The 27,049-nt window shown below is 38.7% G+C and overlaps 1 protein-coding gene across 7 annotated transcripts in view; it reads left to right on the top strand.

Moving 5' to 3' along the window:
• Positions 1-27,049, top strand: part of KIF13A (kinesin family member 13A) — a 120,607-nt gene that overhangs the window by 82,473 nt on the left and 11,085 nt on the right. For 3 of the 7 annotated variants that reach the window (XM_055800155.1, XM_055800159.1, XM_055800160.1), the window contains 22 exons: positions 3,769-3,979; positions 8,610-8,772; positions 9,430-9,570; positions 11,241-11,390; positions 11,859-12,023; positions 12,652-12,825; positions 13,357-13,508; positions 13,629-13,761; positions 13,878-14,024; positions 14,991-15,029; positions 16,342-16,441; positions 16,534-16,660; positions 17,700-17,755; positions 19,082-19,206; positions 20,226-20,402; positions 21,666-21,758; positions 22,598-22,750; positions 23,165-23,242; positions 23,777-23,824; positions 24,268-24,379; positions 25,337-25,488; positions 26,008-26,112. In XM_055800155.1, the coding sequence (XP_055656130.1) occupies positions 3,769-3,979; positions 8,610-8,772; positions 9,430-9,570; positions 11,241-11,390; positions 11,859-12,023; positions 12,652-12,825; positions 13,357-13,508; positions 13,629-13,761; positions 13,878-14,024; positions 14,991-15,029; positions 16,342-16,441; positions 16,534-16,660; positions 17,700-17,755; positions 19,082-19,206; positions 20,226-20,402; positions 21,666-21,758; positions 22,598-22,750; positions 23,165-23,242; positions 23,777-23,824; positions 24,268-24,379; positions 25,337-25,488; positions 26,008-26,112 (2,801 nt within the window). The remainder of the gene's footprint in view (positions 1-3,768; positions 3,980-8,609; positions 8,773-9,429; positions 9,571-11,240; positions 11,391-11,858; positions 12,024-12,651; positions 12,826-13,356; positions 13,509-13,628; positions 13,762-13,877; positions 14,025-14,990; positions 15,030-16,341; positions 16,442-16,533; positions 16,661-17,699; positions 17,756-19,081; positions 19,207-20,225; positions 20,403-21,665; positions 21,759-22,597; positions 22,751-23,164; positions 23,243-23,776; positions 23,825-24,267; positions 24,380-25,336; positions 25,489-26,007; positions 26,113-27,049) is intronic. The other 4 variants (XM_055800156.1, XM_055800157.1, XM_055800158.1 and 1 more) reach the window with 4 other exon arrangements.

The following is a 27,049-nucleotide window of genomic DNA, read 5'->3' as shown; positions in this document are numbered from 1 at the left end:
ATACATGATTTTTTTTCTAACTGGCTTCAGGTTTCTTGTGTAAGAAGTAAGGCAGTAAGTTACAGTAAGGCAGGCAGCTTTGTTACAATACCATTTATTTATTCTTCCTTAAAATGAAAAATAAATAGGGGTAAGGAAGAAGAAATAACTGAAGACTGTTAATTCTATTATCCATATAGAATAAAGGGGTATTTAAATATTTTTACTAGATAATTATTTTATAGGCATGTATTGATACAGCCCAAAGCAAGACGTTTTGGTATTACTTTGGTATGGGTTTTTGGGGTTTTTTTTCCCCTCTTGATCTATTTGAAAACAGTAACCCTCTTTAAATAAATAGTCTAGCTTCTCCAGGGCGCAGCACGTTTGTTTTTATGGCATGTAACCAGTACAACAGTGTCGCATATTGCATCCGGCTCCAAAGAAGCTCAGTGGAAAATGTGTAACTTTGAAAACAGCTGTAAAGAAAACAACCAGATTCTTTCCTCACTTCAGCATGTTAACTTTTTGTGGGATTCTGTCAGATCAGCTTTGCACTGCTAATTTGTGATGCTGGTCAAACACAGAACACATCAAAGAAGTTTACTTTATTCTTGTATACTGTGCAGTGGTTAAGTAAACAGTGAGATAAGGTTAGGCAGCTTCTCATTGAAGCAAACTAAACTGTTCTAGCTCAGGGCGGGGATTTTGATGAAACTTAGCAAAGCAGCCTGTGTCATAACAGTCTAGCTTGCTTAGAAAAACGCGCTTACATGAAATCTTAAGGAATTTGTTTAGCATTGTTTTTACTGGATTGACAGATTCCAGATGTGAATTAAGTGACATTGCAGCGAGGTAATAAATGCTGTTCATCCTATCGAGAAAATACATTCTTCTGGTTCAGTTCTAACATTTTGCAGAGGATTAACTGGATATGAATGGTCTTTTCAGGGCCATTGAACTCTTGTCACATAAATATGTAAAGGGTTGGGACTTGGAACTTGTAACACTGTGTGGAATTTGCTGTGCATTTGGCAGGCACTGGGTAGGATCTTCTCTAATTTATTTGAGTTTGCATGAGAAATCCAAAGTTGCGGAACATGGTGTTTAAATCTTACTTAAACACTATTGTAGTTCTTTTGAATTGTGAAAAACATGATTGTTTAATTTTTAATCTTCTAACCAAATGGCTTATAATTCACATTATAACTCTTTCCAAAGTTAAAATGAAGACTTTTAGAAAAGTGTAGATTTTTTTTTTTTTTGCATTTTATGCATTTCAATACAAGCATAACCCATCTTTTTTTCTCCAAACAGTAGTGGATTTCGTTGAAATTGCGTGGTTTTAGACAAGGTTATATTTAGACTAGGTTATTATGTTTTTCATGGTATAATTTGATCCTGTGGTGGCTGTGATCCTGTAAATCTAGATGGCTGAAAAGATCACTTTTATTAAGGAAATCTGCTCCCTGAACTTGGAGCTGCTCTTTGTGCCGTTTAGGAAAGTCTTGTCTTAATGAGTCAGCCTTAGATTCATTTCCTGTGTTTGCAAACACAATAGAGGGCTTTTAATTTCTTCCATGCCTCTTCTCAGTCTTCTGGGTAATACCTGATTTTTCAACCATTCTTGCACATAATTAAAACTGCTTTAGAGATTATGCATTGCAACCTATGCATGTGAAGGTAATTTTGTTATTATCTGAAGGAGTTAGGAGGATAATAATGATGCAGATCAGCATTAATAATTTGGTTTGTAGTCTAGAATATTAGAACTTGGTTCAGTTGTTTTTGTTATACTGTCTGTTTAAAAGCTAAAAATAGCTAACTTTCTGAGAATGTCATGTACTAAAAAGTAATATTTCTGGTTATTTTAAGATGCTTTTATGCATCACTGTTTTGCTATTTGGTTGCTGTTTATCCTGACTGGTTTTTAACTTTGTGCTTTGTAATTACCATTGTGGTGGTATTTTGTGATGCCTTTGTATGAAGCCAGTGTCTCTTGCATGGATAAGGCTAGGGCCACAGCAGCAACTTGCAGAAGTTTCTGCTGAAAATAAAGATGTGCTTTACATCAATCTTAGTATTTCAAAAAAGGATGCTGAGAGGCAAATACAAACTGACTGTAACAACAGAACCCTGGAGATCCTGTTTGCTTCTCTAGCATTTGTAATAGGAAGGATTTTTTTTATTTTTATTAAATGACTTGCCTCAATGGCAGTATCTGTTGAATTGCAGTGAGTTAGTTTCTTTAACAAAATTGGTCTCAGTTTTAAGTACAAAGTAAGTTGTTACAGGTTACTAAATACAGCAACGCTACATTGGTTTGCAAAGCTACAGGGGATGTGGTTTTTGGGAGAGTGTATGCATGTGTCCTGGTGCCCAGCATACACTACTAGTGATGAAAACCCTACAGAACCTTCCACGTGAATCTCTATTGCATGCTATAGTAACCCAACTTCTGGTTCATGTGACACTGTAGTGTCATAAAAACTTGCACATAATTTTAAAAGGTCTGGGGTTTGGTAGTGAAGGCAGGATGGCTTATAAATAAATCACACTGATGTGGTTTTGGGGGGTTTTGGTTTTGGTTGGGGTTTTTGTTTTGTTGGTTTTTTTGAGCAGCACACATCTAGTTCTGAAGTGGGGCAATGTAGTTAAATCAAGGTTTATTTTTCTCTCTCCTTTGTGGCAGACTGGCATCCCAAAAAGTCACAGCAAATCTTTTCTTTTTTTTTTTTTTCTTTTTTTTTTTTTTCTTTTTTTTAATATTTGCAGAGTGGAAGCAACATCACAAACAATTATTTTAAAGCTGAAGTTTTTTGCATTGGAAAATCCTGGCATGTCCTAGAGCTGCAATGTTGCTTCCCCTAATAATCCACCACTCCAACTGTGGAACTCCTCTCCCTTTCCCTTCTGATGTACAGAATCAGCAGTCTGTTTGGTGATGTGCTGTCACTCAGATACTCATCTAGAATGGTCCTCTTGCAAACCACTTTTTTTGCTCTATTTAAGCTTTCAGATATATACCAGTAGTATATAGAAGGAGCACAGTCTGGCATTGGACCTAAACCCAGGAGTAGACAGAGTAATGTTTCTTTAATTCAAATGCAATGTGGATTTAACCATAGCCAATTGACACAGACAATTGTTTCAGGATAGAGTATCTACGTGGATGTTTGTTCTGGGTTGATACTGAGATGAAATGTGGTTTGTAAACGCAAAAGTCCCTTCCAGGACTGACTTTGTCTGCTTCAGTGCTGTGAAGTGCATTGGCAAATGCAATGCGTGACTAGTCCGACAATTTGTCTCAGCTGTCATCTGCAGCTCTCCAACATGTTTCATTCTCTGCCAAAATGGAGAAAGTAAATTGCTTTTTACTTCCTCAAGGAGTTTCCTTTTCTGGTTAACATCATCTGCCCTTGTATTTTGCTGTTTTCTTATTAATTTGTTCACTTTTCCATCTATTCTTTTTTTCCTACTGGGATTCTGGAACATATAACTTCACAGTACTGAAATATGCAATAGACAACAGTTTTAACCTTTGTTCTAGCCTCTTTGCATGCCATGTTTTTCTTGTTTAGATTTATCTATTTAATGCAATATTTATTATTTTGGCTTTTGTTTTGGGGGGCAATGGGTATCTTGCATTTGCAAAGATTCTGGGGTATGTTGATTGCTGTTACCAAATAAATAATGAGTGTTCTGTAATGCTGAAATGGCATTTTCTTACTTCTGGGGTTTTACTTTCTCTCCCCCCTGCCCCTCCTTTTTTTTTTTTTTTTCTTTTAGATCCAGTACACAATGTGGTCCAGATCTTGGAGAAACAGTACTTGGAAGAGAAGCGGAGTGCTCTTGAGGAGCAGCGGCTGATGTATGAACGTGAGCTAGAGCTGCTGCGGCAGCAGCTCTCCCCAGAGAGGCAGCATCAACATGGCAGCGACAGACTCTCCTACACGGCTCAGACTGCACAGCAGAAAGTAAATCTCTGGACAGAAGAGAGGTGAGAATACTGGAGTTAAAACAAAGGACTTAATAAGAAATACAAAGGCTGAAAGATGAGGTTTGAACCGTCTGTCAGAAACTGGTAATACTTTTTTGTGGAGTTGACATGCAGTACAGTGTCTGCCTCCACCAAAGTGTTAGCATTTCATTTAGGACTAGGTTCTGATGTGTATTGTGTGTACGAGATCTTCCTGTTCAACACATAAATGAAATAAGAATTTAACTTTTATTGATCAGCAGTATAGGGTTTTTTTGTTTCGTCTAAAAAAAACTGAAAAGTGCTTCTGAAATGTTTGGTATAGCAATTAATAGTTTAAGTTCGGGAAAGAAAGGATGGTGCAAAGACGAATTTGTCAGCTAAGACTTAGGGACTCCACTAAGGATATTGTGTGTTGGGAATATATGAGAGCACAGTATTTTGCAATCTAAAAAACTAAAAAAAAAAAAAAAAAAATACGGAAAATGGGAGTCCTTATATGTTGTATGTATGTGTTTCTAAAAGTAAGCCCAGCTTTGGAAGAAAACTGTGTATTTGGGAGCTGCAGAGTAGAGCACATTTGAGCTGTTTGCTGTGAGGTGAGCAGCTCTCTTACAAAGGAGTAGCACGGCACCTGAATGCAGCCTTGGGGAAGGATCGTCATGAGATGTGCAGGCTGGGAGATGGGAGCAGAGTTGTAGCAGCACCTGTGTGTTTGCATCTTTGCAATGAGGGAAGCTTGCTCTTGGTGTCATTGGGGAGAGATGGACGACAGCCCCGTGGAGAGAAGTTCTAGGGGCAGCAACTGAGGTGATTTAAGTTTTTGGCATACAAATGAGTATTCTGCCATTGGGTTAACTTAGCAGGAAGAATGACTAAGTGTACTAAAACGTTTCTTGTAAGTTTCTCTTTAATCTATTTTCTTTTAAAACAGAAGCTTAATTATTCACTCAGCATTTTTTTCTGTATGTAGTGAGTTTGACTGCTCTTTCCTATTCTGATTATTTTTGCTTTATTCTCCACCATTTAAAAAAAAAACCCAACAAATTCCATGTACAAGAGGAGTCTATAAACAAAGATAGCCAAGATTGTGTTGCAGCTTTCAAATTCAGAGTGTCAGAAGTAGAACAGATTTTGGCTTACTTTTTGTGCAAGGTTCTGTTTTGTAATTTCTGCTCAGTTTGGCCTGGGAAAAAGCCCTAAACAAATAACAAACTGTTGACCAGCGATGACTAGAATGTTTTCCATGGCAAATATAGGGAGTAGTAGTACTGTGTTTCACCTTTAATTAAAATAATTGTTTGGCCCTGTAAGAGCTAAAACCAGAATCATTGGGAACAGAATGTAAAGCATTGCAGAGTCATGGTTGGGATTTGCAGGCTCTTTTAGGGCTGCAGAAGGAGTTCAAAATGAGAAACACCCTAGCTGGAATCATTGCTACTCAGAACTGCTTTGAGTTTAACAAGGCCATCAAGAAACCATTGAGTAGCAGAGATGAGAACTGGGCTCACTGGCAAGGGAAACAATACCTCTAAAAACATGCAACAGAGGGGAAAAGGAAGTAGCAAAAAACTTGCCCATTCTTGAGAGCAAAAAAATTGTAATTGATCAACTTAAAATTAACCAGCCACCATAACCGCATCATGACATAAAAAAAGAGAATCTGGAGTGATATCATGGCTAAGTGTTCTGCCAGGCTTCTCTTCTCAGTAGTTAGATGTTTCTTAGTAGGAGCTGTGCTTTGAGCAAGCGTTTTTGCCTCTGGATTTCGTAGGTGAATGCTTTGCTCTATGTAGCTGTTGAACTTCTTGAAGACTGTACTTTGTTGCATTGTATAAAAGAGGAGAATGAATGTTTTTTGTAGTGATCAGGAGGGAGTCTGATAATGTTTTGGTGACCCTGCCATTGAATAAGCAGTTTTCCGGAAGAATGGATCATCGGTTTCCTGTCTTCCAGAAGATCCTCTTCGGTAGCTTTTTATTTATTGATAGTTCTAGAAGAGGTTTGGGTATCTGAAAAAAGGGGAAAAAGTTGAATCTTCTTAAGTAAGAAACCAGAAAAAAATACTTCAGGGATTTCTGCTGTGAAAGCACAGCAACATGGTGCTGAGAGGGTGGTGTGTACCAGGCAACTGGCCAGAGAGCAAGAAACGCAGGGAAAAATAGGATGTGAAGGACATGCAAAAGAGCCAAGTGTCTGGATTGCATGGGATTTGATTAGTGCAGATTTAGCTGTTGCTCTGTTACTGTCACACATGAAGCTGAGCTCTACCAGATCAGCCAGCAAAGTGAATTTGTTGGGTATCAGATGTAGGCATGTGGTTCTGTCAGATCAGATCAGCTAGAACATATTGCATGGTTTATTCCAGCTTTACACTGGCTGTGGGAAAGACAGATGATACCTGACCTGGTGTTAGAACTTGTTGGCATAAGATTAACCCATCCTAACTTTAAACAATTTTAATTTGTCGAGGTGAGGTGGTGTGGTGGTATACTGGACCAGAGGTTTAGTTCAGCATGTTGTGGAGACTTGCAGTGATTCCTTGTGAATGTCAGATATGTTTCCCTTGTTTGGCTTAAAAGATTGCTTCAGGATTTCAGTTTCAGTGGGTATTTGCTTTGATTCATATCCTGATGAGGCTTGTCATATGTTTTGTGTAGTAAGAATTAAGAAATCCTATCTAAAATATTTTTTTTTTTTTTTTGTTTAAGTTTCTGGAAGGATGCTGGCACAGCTATATATGTAGAAAAACACAACTGTAATGAGGACTACCCATAATAATTGGTTGAGTTTCTCTTAAGTCCTCCTTATAGTCTTAAACTATTCCTATCTCAAGAACCTAGCTACAGTTGTTGTGGGAGCCTCCCCAAAAAGCTTGCCAGATGCCAGTTTCCTGGATCAAGGAAGGGACTGGCTGTAGCTGAATCCCGTGGCTCTTACAGCACTTACAGATCAAAGCTGCCTTCTGCTTCTCAAGCCAGCAGCTGTCTTGCAGTGGTTGCAGGCGTAGTGTACTCTCAGTATTAAGTACCATTGAGTGAGTAATTCTTGACTCTACCTTCATTTTCTGGTGAATCCAAAATTGTAGCTGTCCGGACTGTGTCGCTTCCATGGCCTGGAGTTGCTCATTTTATCCCGACGGCCTGGATAACAGAAGCAAGAGGCAGAGGGAAAGGAATTTTCTGTGTAATGCTGGGAGCAGATACGGAGGAAGTGGATGAAATATCTGCTGGTAGCAGCAGCTCTTTAAGATCCAGCAAAACCCACCGCTGTTGAAGATGTAGGCCAGATAGGTGAGAGAGACAAAGCTGCATGTTTTAGCATGTTGAAGAAGGCACTAAAATTCAGGGCTGCTTGCGAGCACTGCTGGTCGTTTACCACTTTGCTGGTTCCCTGGTACCATACCAAAGCACAACTTGAATTACTCAGGCTGTTCTTTGGGATATTTAGAAAAAGGATAACCACTCAAGGACAATTTCGTTGGGGACTGAAAGGTGTATTACCAGTTTGTGGTTTGTGCTGTAAGAATATACAGAAGATCTAGGCTTGTCTGAATAAAAGCAAATAGGGAAACTTGGCCTGTATTCACAGCAAGGCCCATGAATGTCCTTGCTTGTCCGTAATGTAAAGTGTTTTGTAGAAATGAGAAGTGTATGTGCACAACATGGGCTGTATTTCACTAGGACTTTGCATGGAAAAGCTAAAAAATCATCCACGAGAGTGCTGGTCACTGAAATGTGTGAAGTGTGATCGTGGGTGTTATGCAGATGATGAGATGCAGCAAGCGCTGTTGGGATGACAAAGGCAGGCAGAAAGGGGGACTTCACATTTGCTAATTGTGATACTTGTAAAAGGCAAGTTAAAGACAAGAATCCCAGGGGAGAGTGTATCTCAGTATCACAGGGGGAGGTACAGTATGTGTCATAGCAGGTTTGCCAGGTGTTACGTTAGAACAGATTTGCTCAGACAGGCCTTAGAAACCTCTTTGGAATTTGTCCAGAGACTGTTAACTGTACAGAGTGCACAAGCTTTAACCTGTGCTCCTTCGTCTATTCCTTAGAAGGTACTTTGGGTATACAGAACTTCAAAAAAACTTCTTTTTTTTTTCCAAATGTGTACACTTGAGGTGACTTAAGTATATGGGAGGAGATCTGGGGTCTGTAGTGCTGCAAAGCCCCAGCTGTGATGTAAAGCCGTGGCTTGCAGTGATTGCAGGTTCCGACATCGTGGTCTAAAGGAAGAGGGTTTTATCAAGATGAAGTCTCACGTGTTGGGACTGGTAGTTTCTGTGGAACAGGAATCCCAGATTCAAGACAAAGACATCTGCAATTATTTCATTTCTTGAAAATTAGGCATGTCCCTAGGGCTTTTAACAGATCATCACTGTAACAGCTCCCATCGTACTGTGCCCTTTCACTGGGGCATTATTGTGCTAGTCTTACCTCAACAGTAATACATTTGCTTAATATATGATCACTGCTTTTCCTCAATAAGATTGTCTGACACTGTTTCATGTTTGGTGATGTAGTGCTGTACAGCATTTCTTCATAAACTTGTTTCAGAAAAGACTTTGTTAGCATCCCCCATTTGCAGCTTTCCAATAATAGAAATAGGTTTCTGTGTATTTTTCATGTTACCTACTGCACCACAGGGATGAATTGTTTCGACAGAGCCTGGCTAAACTTCGAGAGCAGATAGTAAAGGCAAATACACTGGTGAGAGAAGCAAACTTCTTAGCAGAAGAAATGAGTAAGCTAACAGATTATCAAGTAACACTTCAGATTCCTGCTGAAAACCTCAGTGCCAACAAGAAGGTAATGATGACAAAGAGTGCTGGAAAATGTAGTTTTATGGCTAATCTAAAATACATAGACATATATAACATTCATCTAACTTAAGGGCATAAACTGTTACTTGTGTTAGACTATGCATAGGCAAAATACAGGTGCTACCTGACTTCAGTATATTGAAGGTGAATAATTTATAAGTAAAAATGGGAACATAGCATTAAGTATGGCTCTTGCTGTTCTTTCAAGTGTATGATCACCACATGTGCATGCAGTTTGTGAACAGACATTTGTGTTCTGTTTCTGTAAAACCCGTATTTTAATTATGTTTGCAAAAATTACTGGATTTTGTTACAGATGCCTACAATTTTTTTATCTTAAGGGCTTTGTAGTTGTAGTGCTGCTGTGAATATAATGACAGCAATTATGGTAATATGCTGAAGTGATTTGATTGAGTATGTCACTGTTCCTGTGTGAATGGTACTTGTCTGGGAAGGACGAAGAGGTCTGGGTCCTCTGACATGTATAGGGGATGCTGCGTTTTAGGACAGAGAGAGTATGGCTGGCATGCCGAGAGAAGCTGTATGTTCTGTATTTTGTTTTTTTTAGGAATGCAGTTTGAGTAGAGAGTTAAACTACTTACTTGCACCTTTCCTGCAGTGATTATTTTTTCCTCTGATTTAGAGGGGTGCAATAGTAAGCGAGCCTGCTATTCAAGTGAGAAGAAAAGGAAAAGGTACTCAAGTGTGGACTATTGAGAAACTAGAGAACAAATTGATTGACATGAGAGACCTCTATCAAGAGTGGAAGGAGAAAATTCCTGAGGTATTGTTTATGTTTTCTGAAAGGGATTGGAATGAAAAGCATTTGTTTTCTTTTAACCCCTTTTAGTATGATGTACAGATCAAGTGCCATGACTCTACATATGAAAAGGTATGATATTGTGGCTTTTTAAAAAGAAAATAAAACAAATGCCAACCCCAAAAACCTCCCCAACAACAAAACCCCCCAAAATTATGACTAATACTAAATATTCAAAATTCCCATGAATAATAAAACACAGCTGTGTCCTATCCTCGCTTGCATTCTCAGATGTAAGTGTGCTGAGATTATATATAATTGTGCTGCAGAAGTGACTCATGGCACCACTAAGAGAGCATGTGTTTACCTGGAATCATATAGGTGCCATGCAGATAAGCCCCAGCTCCGAATGGAAACAGCAAGCCTGATTCAGAAATAGAACTATTAAATTGTGGATGCTGCTTAGATACACTCAAGGTAAAGAACATATTAGTGAGGTAACACTTGATCTTAAAATATGAAATATTCTCTGATTTCATTTGTATGTCCCCCAACCTCAAAGCAGTGAAGGAATCAATTGAAGTCTACGTCAGTATTTCCATTAAAACTAGGTGGTATTTCCTGAGAATTTAAGTATTTTAGCCTTGGCAAATAAGCATGAGACTTTTCAGAAGCTTGTTTGTTTACTGGCGAGAGATAGACGTGAGATTTGGCGTTCCAGATGTCCTCTGAGTATCCAGGTAGAAGTGCATAGGAAGTATATCTTGCTGTCTTGTGGCTGATACGGAGCACCTAAATTACGTGTATCAAGAATCATTCTCAAATATGTTTGAACAGCTGTTGTACCTTTGTTACATGCCTTGGACGGGACAATGGGAATCTCTAAAATCATAACACAGGGGAGGTCAAGCCCATTGGAGACAACGATGATTTTGCTGCTGACTTTAGTAAGAACTGATAGCGCATCCTTTGAATATATTGTGTCTGCCTGAGCCAGGATCGTCCTTGCCATGACCTATGTTGTCCGTAATGCATGTGTTCTATGTGCTACATAGAAACACGTAGGTCAAATGCATGTGTTGAAGATGAAGGAGGAGGAGAAGGGAAGGAGCAAACCAGTCCACTGAGGAGTGCATATCGTGCTAAAAATCTGCATGAATTCTTTGTGGCTGTGTATGAGGTACTTGCATAGAAAACGCTGCAGATGTGAACTCAGCCCTATGGGAGTCATAAGAACACTTAAGTGGGAGTCATCCTGCACCTTCCCGTTTGCCCTTGTAGTGATACCCAGCAGCCAGACCAGCTATTCAGCCGGGGGATGATTTGTCTTGTCATTTAAGAAGTGTAAACAGAGCAGGAAAGTAAGGTGAAACTTCTTGAAATCAATGGCGACTGTGCTTGCTCATGGTAAAATCTGCTTTGTCTTGACATCACTAAAAATATAGAACATCATTTTATTATATCCCATAGTGAAGAAAGGATGGTATAAAGTCTCATTTCAGAGATTTCATTTCAGATTTGTGATATGCTTCTAGTCTCTTTCTACTTGTGTAACAGGAAGGGACAGAAAAGATGAGTAGTGATTAAATTAAAAGACTTAATTTTTTGTGCCATCATCTTCTACTACATGGTTATTTGATTTTGTGTAACCAGCGTACGGGGTTTTGACATAACTTGTATGATCTTTAAAACAGATAAGGAAGCAGATTGGCAAAAGAGGTGACCCTTTTTACGAAGCGCAAGAGAACCACAACTTAATTGGCGTCGCCAATGTGTTTTTGGAGTGCCTTTTCTATGATGTTAAGCTGCAGTATGCTGTGCCCATCATCAGCCAGCAGGGAGAGGTAACGCCCGGCAGCACTGGGGCGGGCTGCGGGGCTTCCTGCAGGGACACTGAATGTACACTGGTGTCCTAACAAGCAAATGATGCTTATTGTCTTGTTTCCCAGTGAGTAAGTGTTTTCCAAATTGCTAGGTATGTCTTCTGTTTTAACTGTTTACAATTGCCCAGCTACTAAAATAAAATTCCCAGTATCAATGTCAGTAACTGAGCAAAACCCAGCGTGTGATGGTTCTGATGTATGGTCATGCCACTGTATACCTTTTCTGTGGTGCATGAATTAAAAAGGCCAGTGTTTCTGTGTACAAATATTTTTTCCCCCTCCCTCTCTCCTCTTTTTTGACATTGTTGCTTTTCATTTGGTGGTTGAGAGCTGTTCAGTTCTGCCTTTGCACGCCTGGAGTTAGGTGTCTACCATCTTAATGCCTTTATGTCCTTTGTGCACAGGTTCTTAGTATTTGTCTTGCCTTAGGTTGCAGGACGGTTGCATGTTGAAGTAATGCGAGTCACTGGGTCTGTCCCAGAACGTGTAGTAGAAGGAGATGACTCATCAGAGAACTCCAGCGAGAGTGGGAGTCTGGAAGTCATGGATAACAATGGAGAAATTATTCATAGAGCAAAAAAGCTGTCCTGCAGGGTAAGTGGGAGCACATGGTGAAGTTAAGTTTCAAGGCTTTGTAACTATGTGGTCAGTCTGATGTGAAGTACTAAGCTCTGTAGGCTATTGCTTGCTTAAAATTCTCTGAAGAGAAAAGAGAGATTTCTTTTCTTACAGTTCAGTGTAGGTCAGTCTGTGGTTGCCAGTGGCTGAATTAATTTGCATTAGTTTCTAGTATACACAGGTCTGTGTCACAAATACTGAAGTTACAAGGGCTGTCCTTGGCAGACGCAGAAGGGGAAACAGTTTTTCTGTGTAACCGTCTCTACTGTTTGTTTGATCATCTAATGTAGTATCTGTGGGTGGCGTCTGGATTTCATTTCTTCTGTCACAAGTGCTTCATTCTCCACTTGAGTTTATCAGCTTCCTCAAAGAAAACACGTACATGGGTGGGCAAGTTAGATATATGTTTTCCTTGCATCTGTATTTCTGTATATGCAAAATACAGGTTTCCTAAATAGGAACATCCTTACTAAGCGATTGGAGGAGTCCTTTAAAAATTCTTCTTGGCTGTTGGTACTTTTGGATTAAATACTTGGAGCTTAAACAATTTACAGTTGAAGAAGAAACAGTCGTATTTATGACAACGTCTGGTTTGTCTCCTCAGGTGAAAATAAAAGAAGCAACCGGACTGCCACCTAATCTTTCCAACTTTGTCTTTTGTCAATATACATTTTGGGATCAATGCAAGTCAACCGTAGCGGCACCAGTGGTGGATCCAGATGTGCCTTCACCTCAGAGCAAAGATGCTCATTTTACAGTGACCTTCTCTCACTGTAAGGTAACTACTGCTATTATGAAATAGTGTTACCGGTAGGATGGTATGTTTGAGATAATCTGTTTAGACTCTGAGCCTTGTTTTGTTGGGGAAAGGAGGAAGGAATCAAGTCATATAACTAATGACTTTTGACTATATTTTAGCATGCCATAATATTTCACTTCATCACTTCTTCAAAATGAAAAAAATCTTCTAATTAGTGGTCGCTTAAATTCAGATGTCATCTTTAATGCATGGGGAAAAATGTGGTTTATGTAATGACATTTATTATGTACCTGTTTGGTAAGTTCAGTGACTTTAAGAAAATCATTAGGGCTCTAACACTGTTTTTACAGAAATTTTCAAAGCATGAAATGCAGTATGCAGAATCAGGAATTGCTGAGAAGTTTCACAACTTTCTTGCCCAGAGTCAAGCTTTGTGATCCAAACTGTATGGTTTTACCATGCAGGTAGTTAGTTGTTGGGTGTGTCCTTACAAACTAGTTGAGATTTCATTTGATTGGATGTGATTTTTTTTTTTTTTTTCATTGCCAGGACTATGTGGTGAACGTCACAGAGGAGTTTTTGGAGTTCATTTCAGAAGGAGCTCTTGCTATTGAGGTGTGGGGTCACAGATGCACTGGCAATGGCAGCTCCGTTTGGGAAGTTGATTCTCTTCATGCTAAAACTAGGACGCTGAGAGACAGGTACAAATAAATTATACATGAATGCTTCCATCAGCTTTCCAAAGGCTTTCTAATACTTGTGGTGCACAAAAATATACTTTGGTGAGGCAACCATTAGTTTTTGTGGGGATGTCTTTTTAGGTGGAATGAAGTAACTCGAAGAATAGAAATGTGGATTTCCATACAAGAATTGAATGAGATGGGAGAATATACTGCAGTTGAACTCCATCAGGCAAAAGATGTAAACACAGGGGGAATTTTCCAGCTTAGGCAGGTATGTATCTTTTCCCTGTCTTCTTACTCATGCTTAAGTTGATTCTTACTTTTATTCTTAGTTTCTCTCTGATTTTTTTTTTTTTCTCTCTTTCTCTCTCTTCATTGCCTGTTCAGGGACATTCTCGCAGAGTTCAGGTGACAGTGAAACCCGTACAACATTCAGGAACATTGCCTCTCATGGTAGAAGCAATTCTTTCAGTCTCTATAGGTGGTGTGACTGCCAGATCAACCAAACTGCAAAGGGGCTTGGACAGCTACCAGGTGAGACGGTTCATTTGTTCACTTCAGTTTGGTTTGGTTTTGCTGTTCTAGAGCCAACCCAATATAATTCCAAAAGGGACCTTAGCACACTGGTACATGGTATGTTTTTTTGCAGTTATACACACGTTTGAGGTTAATACATATAATGTGAGCATATGGTGCTAAATCTGCTTCTTTTTTTGTTTATAACTCAGTGTATAATGATACAGTACCAAGTGTGTTATTTGGATATACACAAGGCACCAGGAATATGAAAGTTGTTTTTACCTTTCTGTATAGAGGTGACCAATACTAGATTCCTAGTGCCATGCTTCCCTCCCTTATAGGGATGGCAGAAGTTGAGAAGGGGAAAAGCAGAAAGAAATGAATATTAGCAGAGAAAATGTCTTAATGAGATACTATTTACCTTTTTAAAAAGGACTGAGGTTTTATTTGAGCAGAATCAAGAATAGCCATCACTAAATGTGAAAGGGCAATTTCATGTAGCAGAAAAAGTCCTTAAGAAATATGAATGACTTCAATCTGATACTGGATAAATTCATATTGGAAATAAAGCATGATTTTTAACAGTGATGGCAAGGAGTAAGTGGAATGGGCCACCCACAGAAGCAAGGTGCTTTTGTCAGAAGGGTTACCTTTAGAACCACAAGTAAAGTAAATACAGATGAAACTATAAACCTTGATTCTGTCCTTTTTCTGGCACTGTATTCCGTGGGGTTTTGGTTCTTTAATAAATAGATTCACTAACACTCAAATCATGGCTGAGCTGCTGTAGTCTGTAGTGGGGAAGAAGAATCTATTTCTACCTGTTAATAAGACTTTGGTTATTTGAATGTTGTAATTTTAACGTGTTATAAGTTTGTGGCAGAAATGTTTGTGTTCATGTTTTGGGGTGTTTCTGTGAGTTTCTGTTGAGAGAAATGCATGGTTTTTTTGTGTTTTACAAAATTTATTTTCTCCTACCAGAAGGAGGAGGATGATGGTGGTGATATGGATAGTTACCAGGTATTGCTGCTGTTGCTGTCAATCCTGTGGCATGGGGCACAGCTAATGCTAATAGCCAGCAACTTTCAAATGAACAAGCGTACTTGAGCAAGCAAAATCAGCTTTGAAATAGATATGTGCTGTGCATTAAAGAGGCTACCTGGGCTATAAACCACTGCTATTTCAGTTTATCTCGTGACGTTGTACTCTTGCAGTGTGCTCTCTTCTCTAGAACTCAGCAGTCAGCTCTCCTAACTGGCTACATGAATTGCTATGTGAATAAAAGCTTAGAAACTTTAATTTAGAATGAAAACAGTTTCCAGTGAATATAATAGGGAAAAGAGCAACCACCTGCAGCTGCAGGCATCTTTCCCAACCAAATTAGGAGCACAGGATTTTTTGTTTGTTTTCTAAAGAAAACACTCTTACCTTTTATGTTGTGCAGTTTTCTGAAAATCTTGTGGGAGAGAGAGGGGAGGATGTGAGTGGGAATACAGAAGCTTCAGTGAAGCAATTTCTCTTATCTGCACAAAACCAAACCTTGAGCCAGGTGTTTTGGGTGATAAATATAAGGCAGTCACAGTTTAGACAATATAACAGAAGAGATTTAAAAGGTGATGACGGGCAGAAGAGAAAGTACCTAAAACAGTAAAGTACCTTTCAGACTTCTGCGTGGGAGAATTATTTCTAATAGGCAGCCTTACAGAAGTAAAACCAGTTAGATGAGAACGCTGACATCCCTTACTAGGATAATGTGTTAGGTTTTAAAGCAATCTCAAAAGTATCAATTAAGGTACTAACTTCTTGCGGGCTGTTTATGCGCTTCCTGACATATCACAGAGAAGAACAAACCAGATTTTCTGTGATACCACAAAGCATGATTGCATGATGGGTTTTGTTTGCATGAGAAATCTTTTAATTGCACTGATAGCAGCTGCTGGCAATGGAATTTTGGGCAGGTTTGAGGGCGTACTGACCTGTCTAATCTTCAGGAGAACTTACAGTCAACTGATGATACCTGTTTTTCCTATTCCACATGCTGTTAAAAAGTTTGATTGCCACTTCTGTGAGTAATTCACTTGTGATATATAATTCTGTTCAGCAACTGAGGCAGTCACATTTTCTTTTCCTCCTGTTGGAATCTGAGACTTAAAAGCAAATAAGCTTCCATTCGTGGGTGATGAGGTACTTAATCACTGTGCATGTCACTTGGGGAAAAAAGTTTTCTGCATCATGCAAGCTGTTTCATCTTAATTCTGATAAAATGATCACACAATTCACTGCTTAATCTTAACCGCATAGCCTAATAACTTTTTTTCTCTTTCCACGCTAGGAAGAAGATTTAAACTGTGTACGCGAAAGGTGGTCTGATGCATTGATAAAACGCAGAGAATACTTAGATGAGCAGATTCAAAAGATCAGCAATAAACAAGGTTTGAGGCTTAAAAGTCCCTGTTATAAGTAATTTATTGCTTAGACCATGAAAAATGTACTTCATATACAATACTGTTCTCTTTCACTGTAGAAAAATCTGAGGATGACATAGAACGAGAAGCCCGGCTGGTGGAACAGTGGGTAGGGCTGACAGAAGAGAGGAATGCGGTGTTTGTTCCAGCACCAGGCAGTGGAATTCCCGGTGCCCCCGCAAATTGGTATGTTCAGAAAAACTGTTGGAGTGGTTAGCGTTTTCTACATGAGCATTGCACACTACAAGGTAAAAATCTGAGGATGTTTTAGAGGTTTCTACATTTTCCTGTAATACTACCAATTACACTCAGTTGGCAGAAGGCTAGAAGGTCAGGCGCTGGTTTGAATGTTAGAAACGTTGGCTTAGTTAGCATATTACATAGAGTAGCTTTGAGATGGCTTTTGAATTTAACATAGTATTCAACAGTTTTACAAAATTCTGAGAAAATTATCCTGTAGTTTGACACCTTTCAGAAAAAAAGAGTGGCTCAAAAATGAATAGTAGAACGCGATAATTTCATTTGATAAGGGGTGGAGAGCAAAGAAATTCTGATTTCAGAGGATGTGTTCTCTTCTGTTTCATTTGAATTTCTAACATTTCTTTTAATTTCATTCAAATCTGTGTTTTAACTAAAATCAGTTGAATTGACATGCAAAAGTGAGGACTGCAACATGTTAGATTTGGGAAAGTGTGGACAAGAAATACAGCTCTAATCAAGTGTACATTGAATCTCTGATAATACCCAATATCTCTCCTTCATTGGGTAAATGATGTAGTGATATTCTTTCCTCCCGTTTTTTCCCCTTATCCGCCTGAAGCAAGCTGTGGTCATATAGCTAAAAGTGTATTTATTGATATAAAGACTATGCCTTGCCAGTAGTTACGTATCTGGTTGTTTGAAAGGTTGCTAAGCTTTATGTATGAGATGACTACAGTCAGTTAACTTCATAAGAAACAGAACAGGATGTTTCAAACTCTCATCTTCACAGCAACTGAATGTGCTCGGCAGTGTGAATGAAGTTTTGGCAAAGCGCTACATTTAGCTGCATGTGTAGATAAACAAAATATTGCCTGTGCAACATAGGCGTTCATATTTGCCATCAAGAAGTTGACAGCTTTACTCACTGGTTACAGTTAATGAACCTTGCATGGAGATCTGTTTGTCCAAATTAGCTTAGGTATGAATTTGCCTTCCATGTTGACAGCAGTTTGTTTTGTTTCAGGATTCCACCTGCAGGAATGGAAACACATATACCTGTCCTCTTCCTTGATTTAAACGGTATGTTGTAACAGAAACTTGGATCTGGGGAATGAGTTTGAATCAATCAATATTGGTAAATGGAAGAGTGAATCTGAAATGGCTTAAGAACTCAAACAAGTCCTGGCAATGACACTGTCTGATATGGCTTGCAAAATGTTTTTTCTTCTGATTCTGTATGTGGAATAATTAAACATAACTATATTAAAATAAAGATAAAAATTGGGGAACATCTGAGTACAAGGGTAGGTTGTAAAACAGAAAATAGTGTAAGAGAGCAAGCTTAGTTTAAATTGAACAGCTGATAAGAAAATCCGGTAAACTTTTTGATGTACAAATCCACATGTCATCAAAGCACTGATGGAAAAACTTCCAGTGCTTTCAGACCTCCTTCCACTGAGGTATCTGTAGAGTCTTAAACAACTGAGTAATGAAGAACGTGTTAGCGCTACAACAAGCGTTTTGGTAGAGAATCTAGACGTTCTCCCTGTGAAGATATTTAGTTTTTAGTGTGAGAAGCCTATTCATTTATATTCTTAAGACACAGATACACACCGTAAGCAACGAGAGACTAGAATTAGCACCACATCCAAAGGCTGTTTAGGAAGCAAGTCTGTAAGTGTAAACTTGGACATAAAGCAGAAGAGAATCCACAGGCCTTGTCACATCCAGCACTGCAGTGGGCTACTAGACGTGGTTACATAGGCAGCACATAAATACCTGCTTTAGAAGCTGCTTTTGGAAAATTATACGCACTCTTCCCTTCATCTGTGCTGACAAGGAATGTTTTTTTGTTTTTTCATTATCAGCAGAGATTAACAGACAGAAGATCAAACAGGATATTTGAACACATTGATGGATCATTGTACAACTCTCTGTTGTTGCTGTTGGTTTTTTGGGGGATTTTGTTCTTTTTGTTTTGTTTTTGTTTGTTTGTTTGTTTAGCTAAAAGCCTAATGTAGCCAGAACTGCTGTTCTCAATTTAAAGATTCCCTGATACATTAGAAGTGAGTTAAATAAGAGATGAGCTGGTTAGGCTGACAGGTGGATAAATCAGAAATATTCTAGCTGGGTACGTTGATGTGATGAATACCGATAAATAGTTCTGAATTCTGTTTAGGTTATGTGAGAATGTGTTCAGGCTGAGTCTTAGCTTAGTTTTATTTCCCTTCTTTTGTATGCTGAAATAGTCTTCAAAATAATGTCTCGTAATAAGATTTATTAGGATTAAATGTATTATGAAGTATGAGTAGGACTTTATTACAGCTTTGTATTACAACTTTGCCTTTCTATATTAATATCCTTCGATATAAAACTATTTCATTCTTTGCACATTTGTTTCATTAGCTGATGACCTCAGTGCCAATGAACAACTTATAGGTCCCCATGCATCAGGAGTTAACTCAATACTACCAAAGGAGCATGGGAGTCCATTCTTTTATCTGCCGATCATAAAACACAGTGATGATGAGGTAAATTGTTAGCTAGCCTCCTTCTTGACAACTGCAGCTTATGTTAACACTTTCTTTGTATGTTTTATTTTCTACTTGTATATATTTAATCATTATTACTATCTTTCTGTCTTACAAGTACTGTTGGTATTTAGTGCTGCCTTGATTTTCTGGCCTATTACCTTAGAATTTAAGAGGATATGACTTGTTAGCTCTTCTGCCTTGATTCAGAGGTGACAAGTCTTAGCTTTTCTTGGCAAAAGAATAATCCAGCTGCCTGACTCAAAATCCCTTTTTCTTCCTTCCTCACCCTTTCATCATTCCTCGTGCAGGCTCTTGATTCTTCAGAGAAAACTACTTTGTTTATTGTGCACACTAGGCAAATCTTAATATTTCAATAAAACTTATTCCTTTATAGTACACAATTACTTTTTAAATATAAAGTTTGGGAATTGTTGGAAATGAATGGTTCTGAACCCATTTTGTAATGGCTTTAGCTCATTTCTTCCATGTACTGCACCAGCTCAGGCCATTGCTTTAAAGACCATTTCCAGAATAAATGGGACACCGAAGTTGGGGAGCAGGCAGGAGGAAGGCAAAAGATGTTCTTAAGGATGGGAGCATGTTTATTCTGTGTGGGACCTTATAACCTAATCAAACACAGACGGGAGATTTGACGCTGAATTTAATAAACTTTTAATACAGATGGAATAGGATTTGTTATAAGGAATAATAAGCACCTCCAGTGCTGCTTCTGCTTTCCTTTCTGTCTCCAGCTGTGTGAAGACATGCTTTTGGGGCAGAGTTTGCACAGTGCAGGGATCGTGCTGGCAGTTGTTTTCCCCAATATCTTACCACCTCTTTTGTGCTTCTTTTGATAAATTCCTTACTATGGAAAGGAGGTTTGACTCCACTTTGTTCAGTGATGCTTGTTTTTTCTCTCATTGAAGAACTGTCTTATTCCATGTCACATCATTGCAGATTATACCAGTTGAATCTTTGATTTCCCTTTCCTTCCTCCACTTCTTTTGTCTTTGTAGGTTTCAGCCACTGCTGCTTGGGACTCTTCTGTCCATGATTCAGTGCACCTGAATAGAGTAACACCTCAAAATGAGAGAATTTACTTAATAGTGAAGACTACTGTGCAGCTCAGCCATCCTGCTGCAATGGAACTGGTATTACGCAAAAGGATCGCAGCCAATATTTATAATAAGCAGGTAAAAAATGTATATGTAATTTTTTATTAATTTTATTTCATAGTGTTAATTTTATTAATGTGTTTTCTTAGCTGCTTGCTTCATTTTATATAAGTTTGGTCTCTAATTCTCTCGAAAGACAAATGTAAAATAGATCTTTATAGGTTGCAGTGAAACTGTGTGCTTCTGGTTAATTCCTTTGAAGTGCCCATTTTTCAGCCTGGTTCAAAATGCAACAGGTGCTCCTGTTGCAACAAAAAATAAGTTTACCTTCTTGTCTATACAACTTGAAACGTTCTTTGATTCTGGAAGTTTGTGGTAGATTCTCTAGTACCGGGTGACTGTAGGCATTCTGCTCCTGAAAGCATCTTTGGAGCCTTCAAATGTTCGTGTAAACACAACAGATCTTTTTTTTCTTTTTTCTTCCTCTTTGCGACTTTCTCTGTCAATTATAGACTAGGTTTGTTTCCCAGCACTACCCAAATGTGGCCATGCTACCCCCTTTAACATGGTGATTTTGGGTAGGGTGTTTCCTTTGGCCACGAGTGGTTGCTGTTCCCCTTGCTTTGCTGCTTCATCAGTTTAGACAATGAGCTGCTCTCTGAAATGATGTTCCTTTCTGTTTCCCAGATGAGACCTAGAACATATTTCAGAATTGCTTCAGTTTTTTGCATTGCAAATAGGGGGAGGAGCACAAACCAGCTGTTGTACTACTAAGCAACTTGCTAAGCAGCTGAATTCCTTGCCTTTTTGTGTTTGGCATAGTGTCCTTTGCTAGTTTAGTGTGTCTAAAATCCCTTATTAGGTGAAAGTTAAGTTAGTGATGTAAAGGCTAACTAACCTGACACTGAAGCATGTTAAGCTTGTAATTACAGCAGTGAAAACTCTGGTTACTGTTTCAGTTGTGGCTAGAAAGCAGAGTTATGCTTTGCTATTGCAAAAGGAATTTTCTACCTGTTTAACAGGTGGCTGACAAAATGAGAAAAGATGGTGTCTGTACATCAGAGACATACAGCTGCAGTCTCGCTGTTACACGAGGAGAGAGCATCAGCGCAAAACAGGAAAAAACTGTTACTGATTGAACTTAGTAGCATTGTATACTGAGCATAGGGATGTAAAGAGTACTTTATTGTTAATGCTAAAAAGGAACTTGCTAAATTATGGTCCTGAAAAATGTGCTTTTGTGGTAAAATACATTTTTGCATTGTGGTCTTTTATTTCTTGTCATGATGTCATAAATAATCATTAGCAAAACAATAATTGAAAATTACATTTTTTTCCTAGAGTTTTACCCAGAGCCTGAAAAGGAGAATATCTTTGAAAAATATATATTATGCCTGTGGAGTGACATATGAAATAGTATCCAATATACCGAAGGTAAGGTGTACTGTATTTCTCTGGCAAATTCACCAAAACAAACATAATGACTTACCGCAGTGGGTGATACTGATGGGGAAGTAAATGTCCTGCTTTGCTGGTATGAGGCGGCTTGCCAAAGTGTATATACCGAAGTTCAGTGAGGAGATAATGTTTATCTTTAAACAGTGGAAACCTGTGGGGTTTTTATTTTCTCTTCTACTGTGTTTAACTGAGTTCTTGTAGTAGAGCTATTGTTGAAATCACATTAGTGTCTGCAAGAAGATTGTAGACGGTACTTGGAAATGTTCAGGCCAGTGAAAACAGAATAGCTGGGAAAATGAGTTCGCAGGAGTATAAATTGATCTTTATAGAAAAAGCTTGCACAAATTGTAAATGTACAATAAAATTTATTTTAAAGGTACACAAACTGGACAAATGAAAACATACTCTTGTCACCATATAGCTGTCACTTTTGTGCAGCAGTACTTAAATTTTAAACTCCAGATAAATCGCATGGCATATCTAAGATTTGGGAAGGAAGTTGCATTTACTTGCTTAGGGAGTTGTCATTAATTAATCCTTAATGTCTGTGATTTCAGGTTATATAAGCATTGTTTCTAGAAGTACGTTGACTACAGCAAATGTGCAAAACTTCTGAACATGACCTCTTCCTAGTTCAGCATCATTTACATCTATATTGAGAAGTTCTGGATCATTGATTTAGGATTACTGATAAAGTTAAGGATTATAGATCCAAATTAATTTCTGGATTGAGAAGGTCTAAAGAAGTGAATCAATACATCAAAAACAATAGGCTTTAATTTTTAAAAACTTCAATAGTCTAACTTGTAATTTAGGCTACAGAAGAAATTGAGGATCGGGAGACCTTAGCACTGATGGCCGCAAGGAGTGAGAATGAGGGCACGTCTGATGGTGAAACGTACATTGAGAAATACACCCGTGGTGTGCTGCAAGTGGAGAACATTCTGGGCCTTGAACGACTAAGACAGGCAAGGGAAAGACACTTCTTGCACCTTTTGAACTGGATCATGAGATTTCAAGTAGAGATGATTGATCTTTTAAAAATACTAAGTGTTGCTTTTTTTTCAGTTTGGGTTTTGATAGAGAACGTTGGACAGATAAACGTAAGACTGAGTTACTTCAGTGAAATATAGAATTCCAGTAGTGGTGGGTGTAGTAGCTATAGCTAACAACGGTGTAGTACTAGGAACCTGAACAGACAAAGGCCAGCAAATTAATTTCAGCTACAGATTTTGGTGGTTGTACATGCAAATGAAGATTTTGTAAATGCAAGCCCTGTTTGCTGCTGTTAGCCGCACTGGGGAAAAAAGTTTCTATCCTGCATGATCATTTCTCACGAGGAGACCATGGCATTGTTTTAGCATGTTCTTTTCTTTACACAGGCAGTCACAGTCAAAGAGGCACTCTCCACCAAGGCGAGGAACATCCGCAGAAGCATCAGCACTCCAAATGTCCACAACGTAAGGACTCTTTATCCTCTGGTAAATTAGTACTAATGGGCAGGGGGTGCTGTTTGTGTGCTGATGTGATGCTTGCACAATGGGATACAGTAATGATTATTCTGAACGAGGACTAACCAACCTGTAGGGAAGCTGTCACGAGGCACTTGAAACCCCTGCCCACAGCTGTCCATCCCAGCAGGCAACAGAGCTGGCAGGGAAGTGGGAGGGTTGGGCGAAACTCTTCTGGTAAGGATATTTGTTTTGATGGTTTTGGAAGTAGTTTAGCATAATCTGCCCTGAATCAGATTACTTTCTTCAAAATCCCTTTAAATTTTTTCATAGTGTGAAGAGAGAGTTTCCATTTTGTGTGCGTTTCATGTGTTCTGCTGTCACCCGTTCATACAGCACAAACAGCTGTCCCTATAAATAACCTTATCTAAAAGATGTAATGGAGAAGTTGTTAGGACCAAATGATCACAGTGTCTCCTCAAGGCATTGCATTTTATAACTAAAAATAGACATTTTGTCATTCTGTCTGTCGGTGTTCTGTAGGTATCCTGTAGCCGACTAGATCTTTCTGCCTGTGATGAAGATGATAAGGTATGTAAACATGACAACAAATGGTGCACGTTCTCAGATTTTTTTACCCCCCCTCTTTGAAGCAAGATGTATTTGAGCATTTGAGAAAAAAAAAAGGAAAACATATTTTTAATGGTATGTATACATAATGTAACTTCAGAGTGCTGCACTAATTACCGATTATCTTTAATTAAACCTTGTTCTCTGCTCTTCCTATTAGAATTGTAAAAACTGATTTAAGAGGGGGGAAGTTACAGTGAAACAATATACCTCACTGAAAAGCTAATTAGCTTATAAAGAATCCATTTATGTGAGACAGGAAAACTCTCTTAAGTCAGTAAGTTGACATTCCTTCAGGTTTCTTTTGTTTTTTTTAAAAGAAAAAAACCTGCTTTTGAGTTTACCTATTAATTTTTCCAGGTTTCTCTGTATCAGCATGCGTATTTATGTATTTTTTTTCTTAGGGTTGGTCTGAAAGTCACCTAGATATATCTGACTGTTGTTCCAGTTATCAGGATGTATCATGTTATGGTACTTTACCCAGGGAGTCACCTCGCAAGAGCAAAGATGGCAGCGGTGAGTCTTTAAAGTATATATGTAATGATAGTTTTTGTGTTTTTTTAATTACTGCATTAAACAGAGAATTAAATTATCAGTGCTCTTTTCCTACTAAATGCATTATCTAGCTTCTTGCTTTCGCAGCTGAACATAATGTGGAAGTAGGGGAGAAAGGGAGAAAAGCATGAAGACATCCAGGAAAGGATGGGAAGTTGAGGGTGTCCAAAAAGCCAAGAGGAGAGCGGAAGAACAAGCTAAACATGAATCACAACAGTAGGAGGGGAAAAAATAAATTAAAAAAAAAGAGACAAAAAGGAACTGCTGTTATTTTTATGAATTTGAAAAATAAGGTGCTTTTGTTAAAGTGGGGAAGGGTCCTTTTGCAGGTTCATTATTGATTTGGATATTTGCTCTGCCATGTCAGTGTGTCGCAGGTGCCTTCTTTTTGTCAAGTCAAATGATAACACATTCTTCTTGATCAGGCAATACAGGTAGAGATACTGCTGCAATAAAGTGGGACTGAGAATTTATTCATTGCTTCCTTGCCTGTAACTTCCTTTTTGATCATCCTGGCTGTGCAGGATTAGTGGCTTGGTACCAGGGCAGAATTGCAGTGTTGTGAACCCAGGTGAGGCACAGGAAACAAAGAGCTGTCAGTTCCACTTTCAAGGACACTTCCCACTGTTTTTATGACTGAAATATAAAAGAGAAATATTGGAGCCTCAGAACAGAGGGGCAGAAACTGTTATTCTTTGCTTTCCTTCTGTTTCCGGACTTCTCAGAAGGGCGTAATCTCCTCTTGTTGAGCTCTGTGTTATCTTGTGCTTGGGCTGGTGGTTAAATACCAAAATACTGACATTTTTCTGTAGCCAGCAACTTGCCAAACGCATGGCTTAACCTTCAGTTTTTTGGAATTATGCTCTTGCAGTCAAGATGTGAAGAGCTGAATTACATTATTTTTGCCTTTTTACCTAGGTGTTGTAGCAGAGAATTCCCATGCTTTAATGGCCAGCCCTTTTAAAGCATTTTCTCCTCAGCCACCAAAGTTTTTCAAGCCCTTAATGCCAGTGAAAGAGGAACATAAAAGGAAGACCCCGCTTGAAAGCCGACCTCTGCTTAGTCAAGAGGTAATCTTTGAAAACCACCTGTTGTTTGTGTTTTTTGAAGGAGATCAAGTGATTTTGTGTACTTGACAAATTGCAGCGTGCATCTGTTGCAAGAGAGTTTTGTAATTCTCTGGTAAAATTAATTAGGCTGTTCTTTATATGTGGTGGGGTTTTGGAGTTTTGGTTTTTACCTGAAACACAAGGGTCTTGTAGGGGTTTTTTTCACTTCTTGGTAAGTATTCTCCTTTGCAAGGTACTTCTATTTTAAAATAACAGTAACCTGCATTTTTTTTCTCCAACAATATACTGTAAAACGTAATTCTGTGAAACAGTGTTCTAGCATGGTGTTAATTCTGACTTTTATTCCTCAACATTAAACTCTGCTATATCAGTTTCTCTACCTATTAACTTGAATTTTAATGTCTGTATGGCCAGCACGGGTGTTTCGTCATGTCTTAATGCCTTTCTAACCTGCACACGTTTAGCGCTGTGGTCAGAGTCGTGGCTTGTGTGATACGTTGTGTGTCTTAACCTTTTCAGAGCATGCCTTCGTCTCGGGTGCATTGCGCTGGCTGCGTTGTGCCTGCAGGAAGCAATGCCAGCAGCATGCCCGTAGAAAGTAATAGCGTACGTGAGGAAAAGATTGTAAGTTTTGTACCGGTTTCTGTTACGAGGCCTGGTGGTGGGCTCAGGGCCGTTTGGTGGTGGGCTTAAAGTGCTTATGCTGCCGCAGCAGGTGTGTCATGGTGTGTAGGTGGGTGTGGTAGCATGTGGATATAATTGATTGTAAGTAATTGTTATAATGAACAGTTGCTTGCCTGGCTTGCAAATGCGATCTGTCAGTGGAACTAACAGCTGGGTTTTTACGTTTTGGGTTTTTTTGTTTTGTTTTGGGTTGTTCGTTTTTTTTTTAATATTCATATATGATTTGTCTTGTGGGGTGGGCGGGAGAGGGGAGGCTTTAGTTTTTACAGGGCAGAAATGTTCAGGTAAAGGGTGGTTTAATGAACCATGTTGTTGTCACTCTAATATACCTTGTATGTTACCCAGATTTTGTGACTATACCCCAGAGTAAATGGAATGATCCCATTTGGTGTAAGTAACCGTGCATTTAGGTGCTGGGCACACTATAAAAAGCTTCTCATTGCCTGATGTGGAAGTAATATGACTAAAGATTGGTGCTCTTAATTAATCTGCAGCCTGTCTTCGTCATAATTCAAGTGGTGAATTGAGGTGGAGGGCTTTTATTTTAATCTTCACCTGCCAAAAATCCTTTTCTCACTGCTGCTTCAACAAAAGTTGTATCATCGTTTCTGCTGTATGATGGACTCTGGTTTTGGGCTGTGGAACATGGCTGTAAATACTTGCTTTAATCAGAGCTTTAGATTTAAAATTCAGAAACTTCAAATTATTTCCCATAAGTATTATAGGCCTCTCACCACAAAGTACTAGTGATGGATTCTTCCTATTCGACAGTTATTTTCATTCCTGCCATTAAAAAATCTGGTCTGGATTTTTAATGCTGTTTTGTAGGTTGTTATACCAAAGTATCCTGAGTGTTCTATTGTATATATTTGAAGCT

This window comes from Falco peregrinus, chromosome 3, assembly GCF_023634155.1.
Source record: "Falco peregrinus isolate bFalPer1 chromosome 3, bFalPer1.pri, whole genome shotgun sequence".
NCBI classification, from domain to species: domain Eukaryota; kingdom Metazoa; phylum Chordata; class Aves; order Falconiformes; family Falconidae; genus Falco; species Falco peregrinus.
The sequence above is the reverse complement of the archived record's forward strand: the minus strand, read 5'-3'. Positions and strand labels throughout refer to the sequence as shown.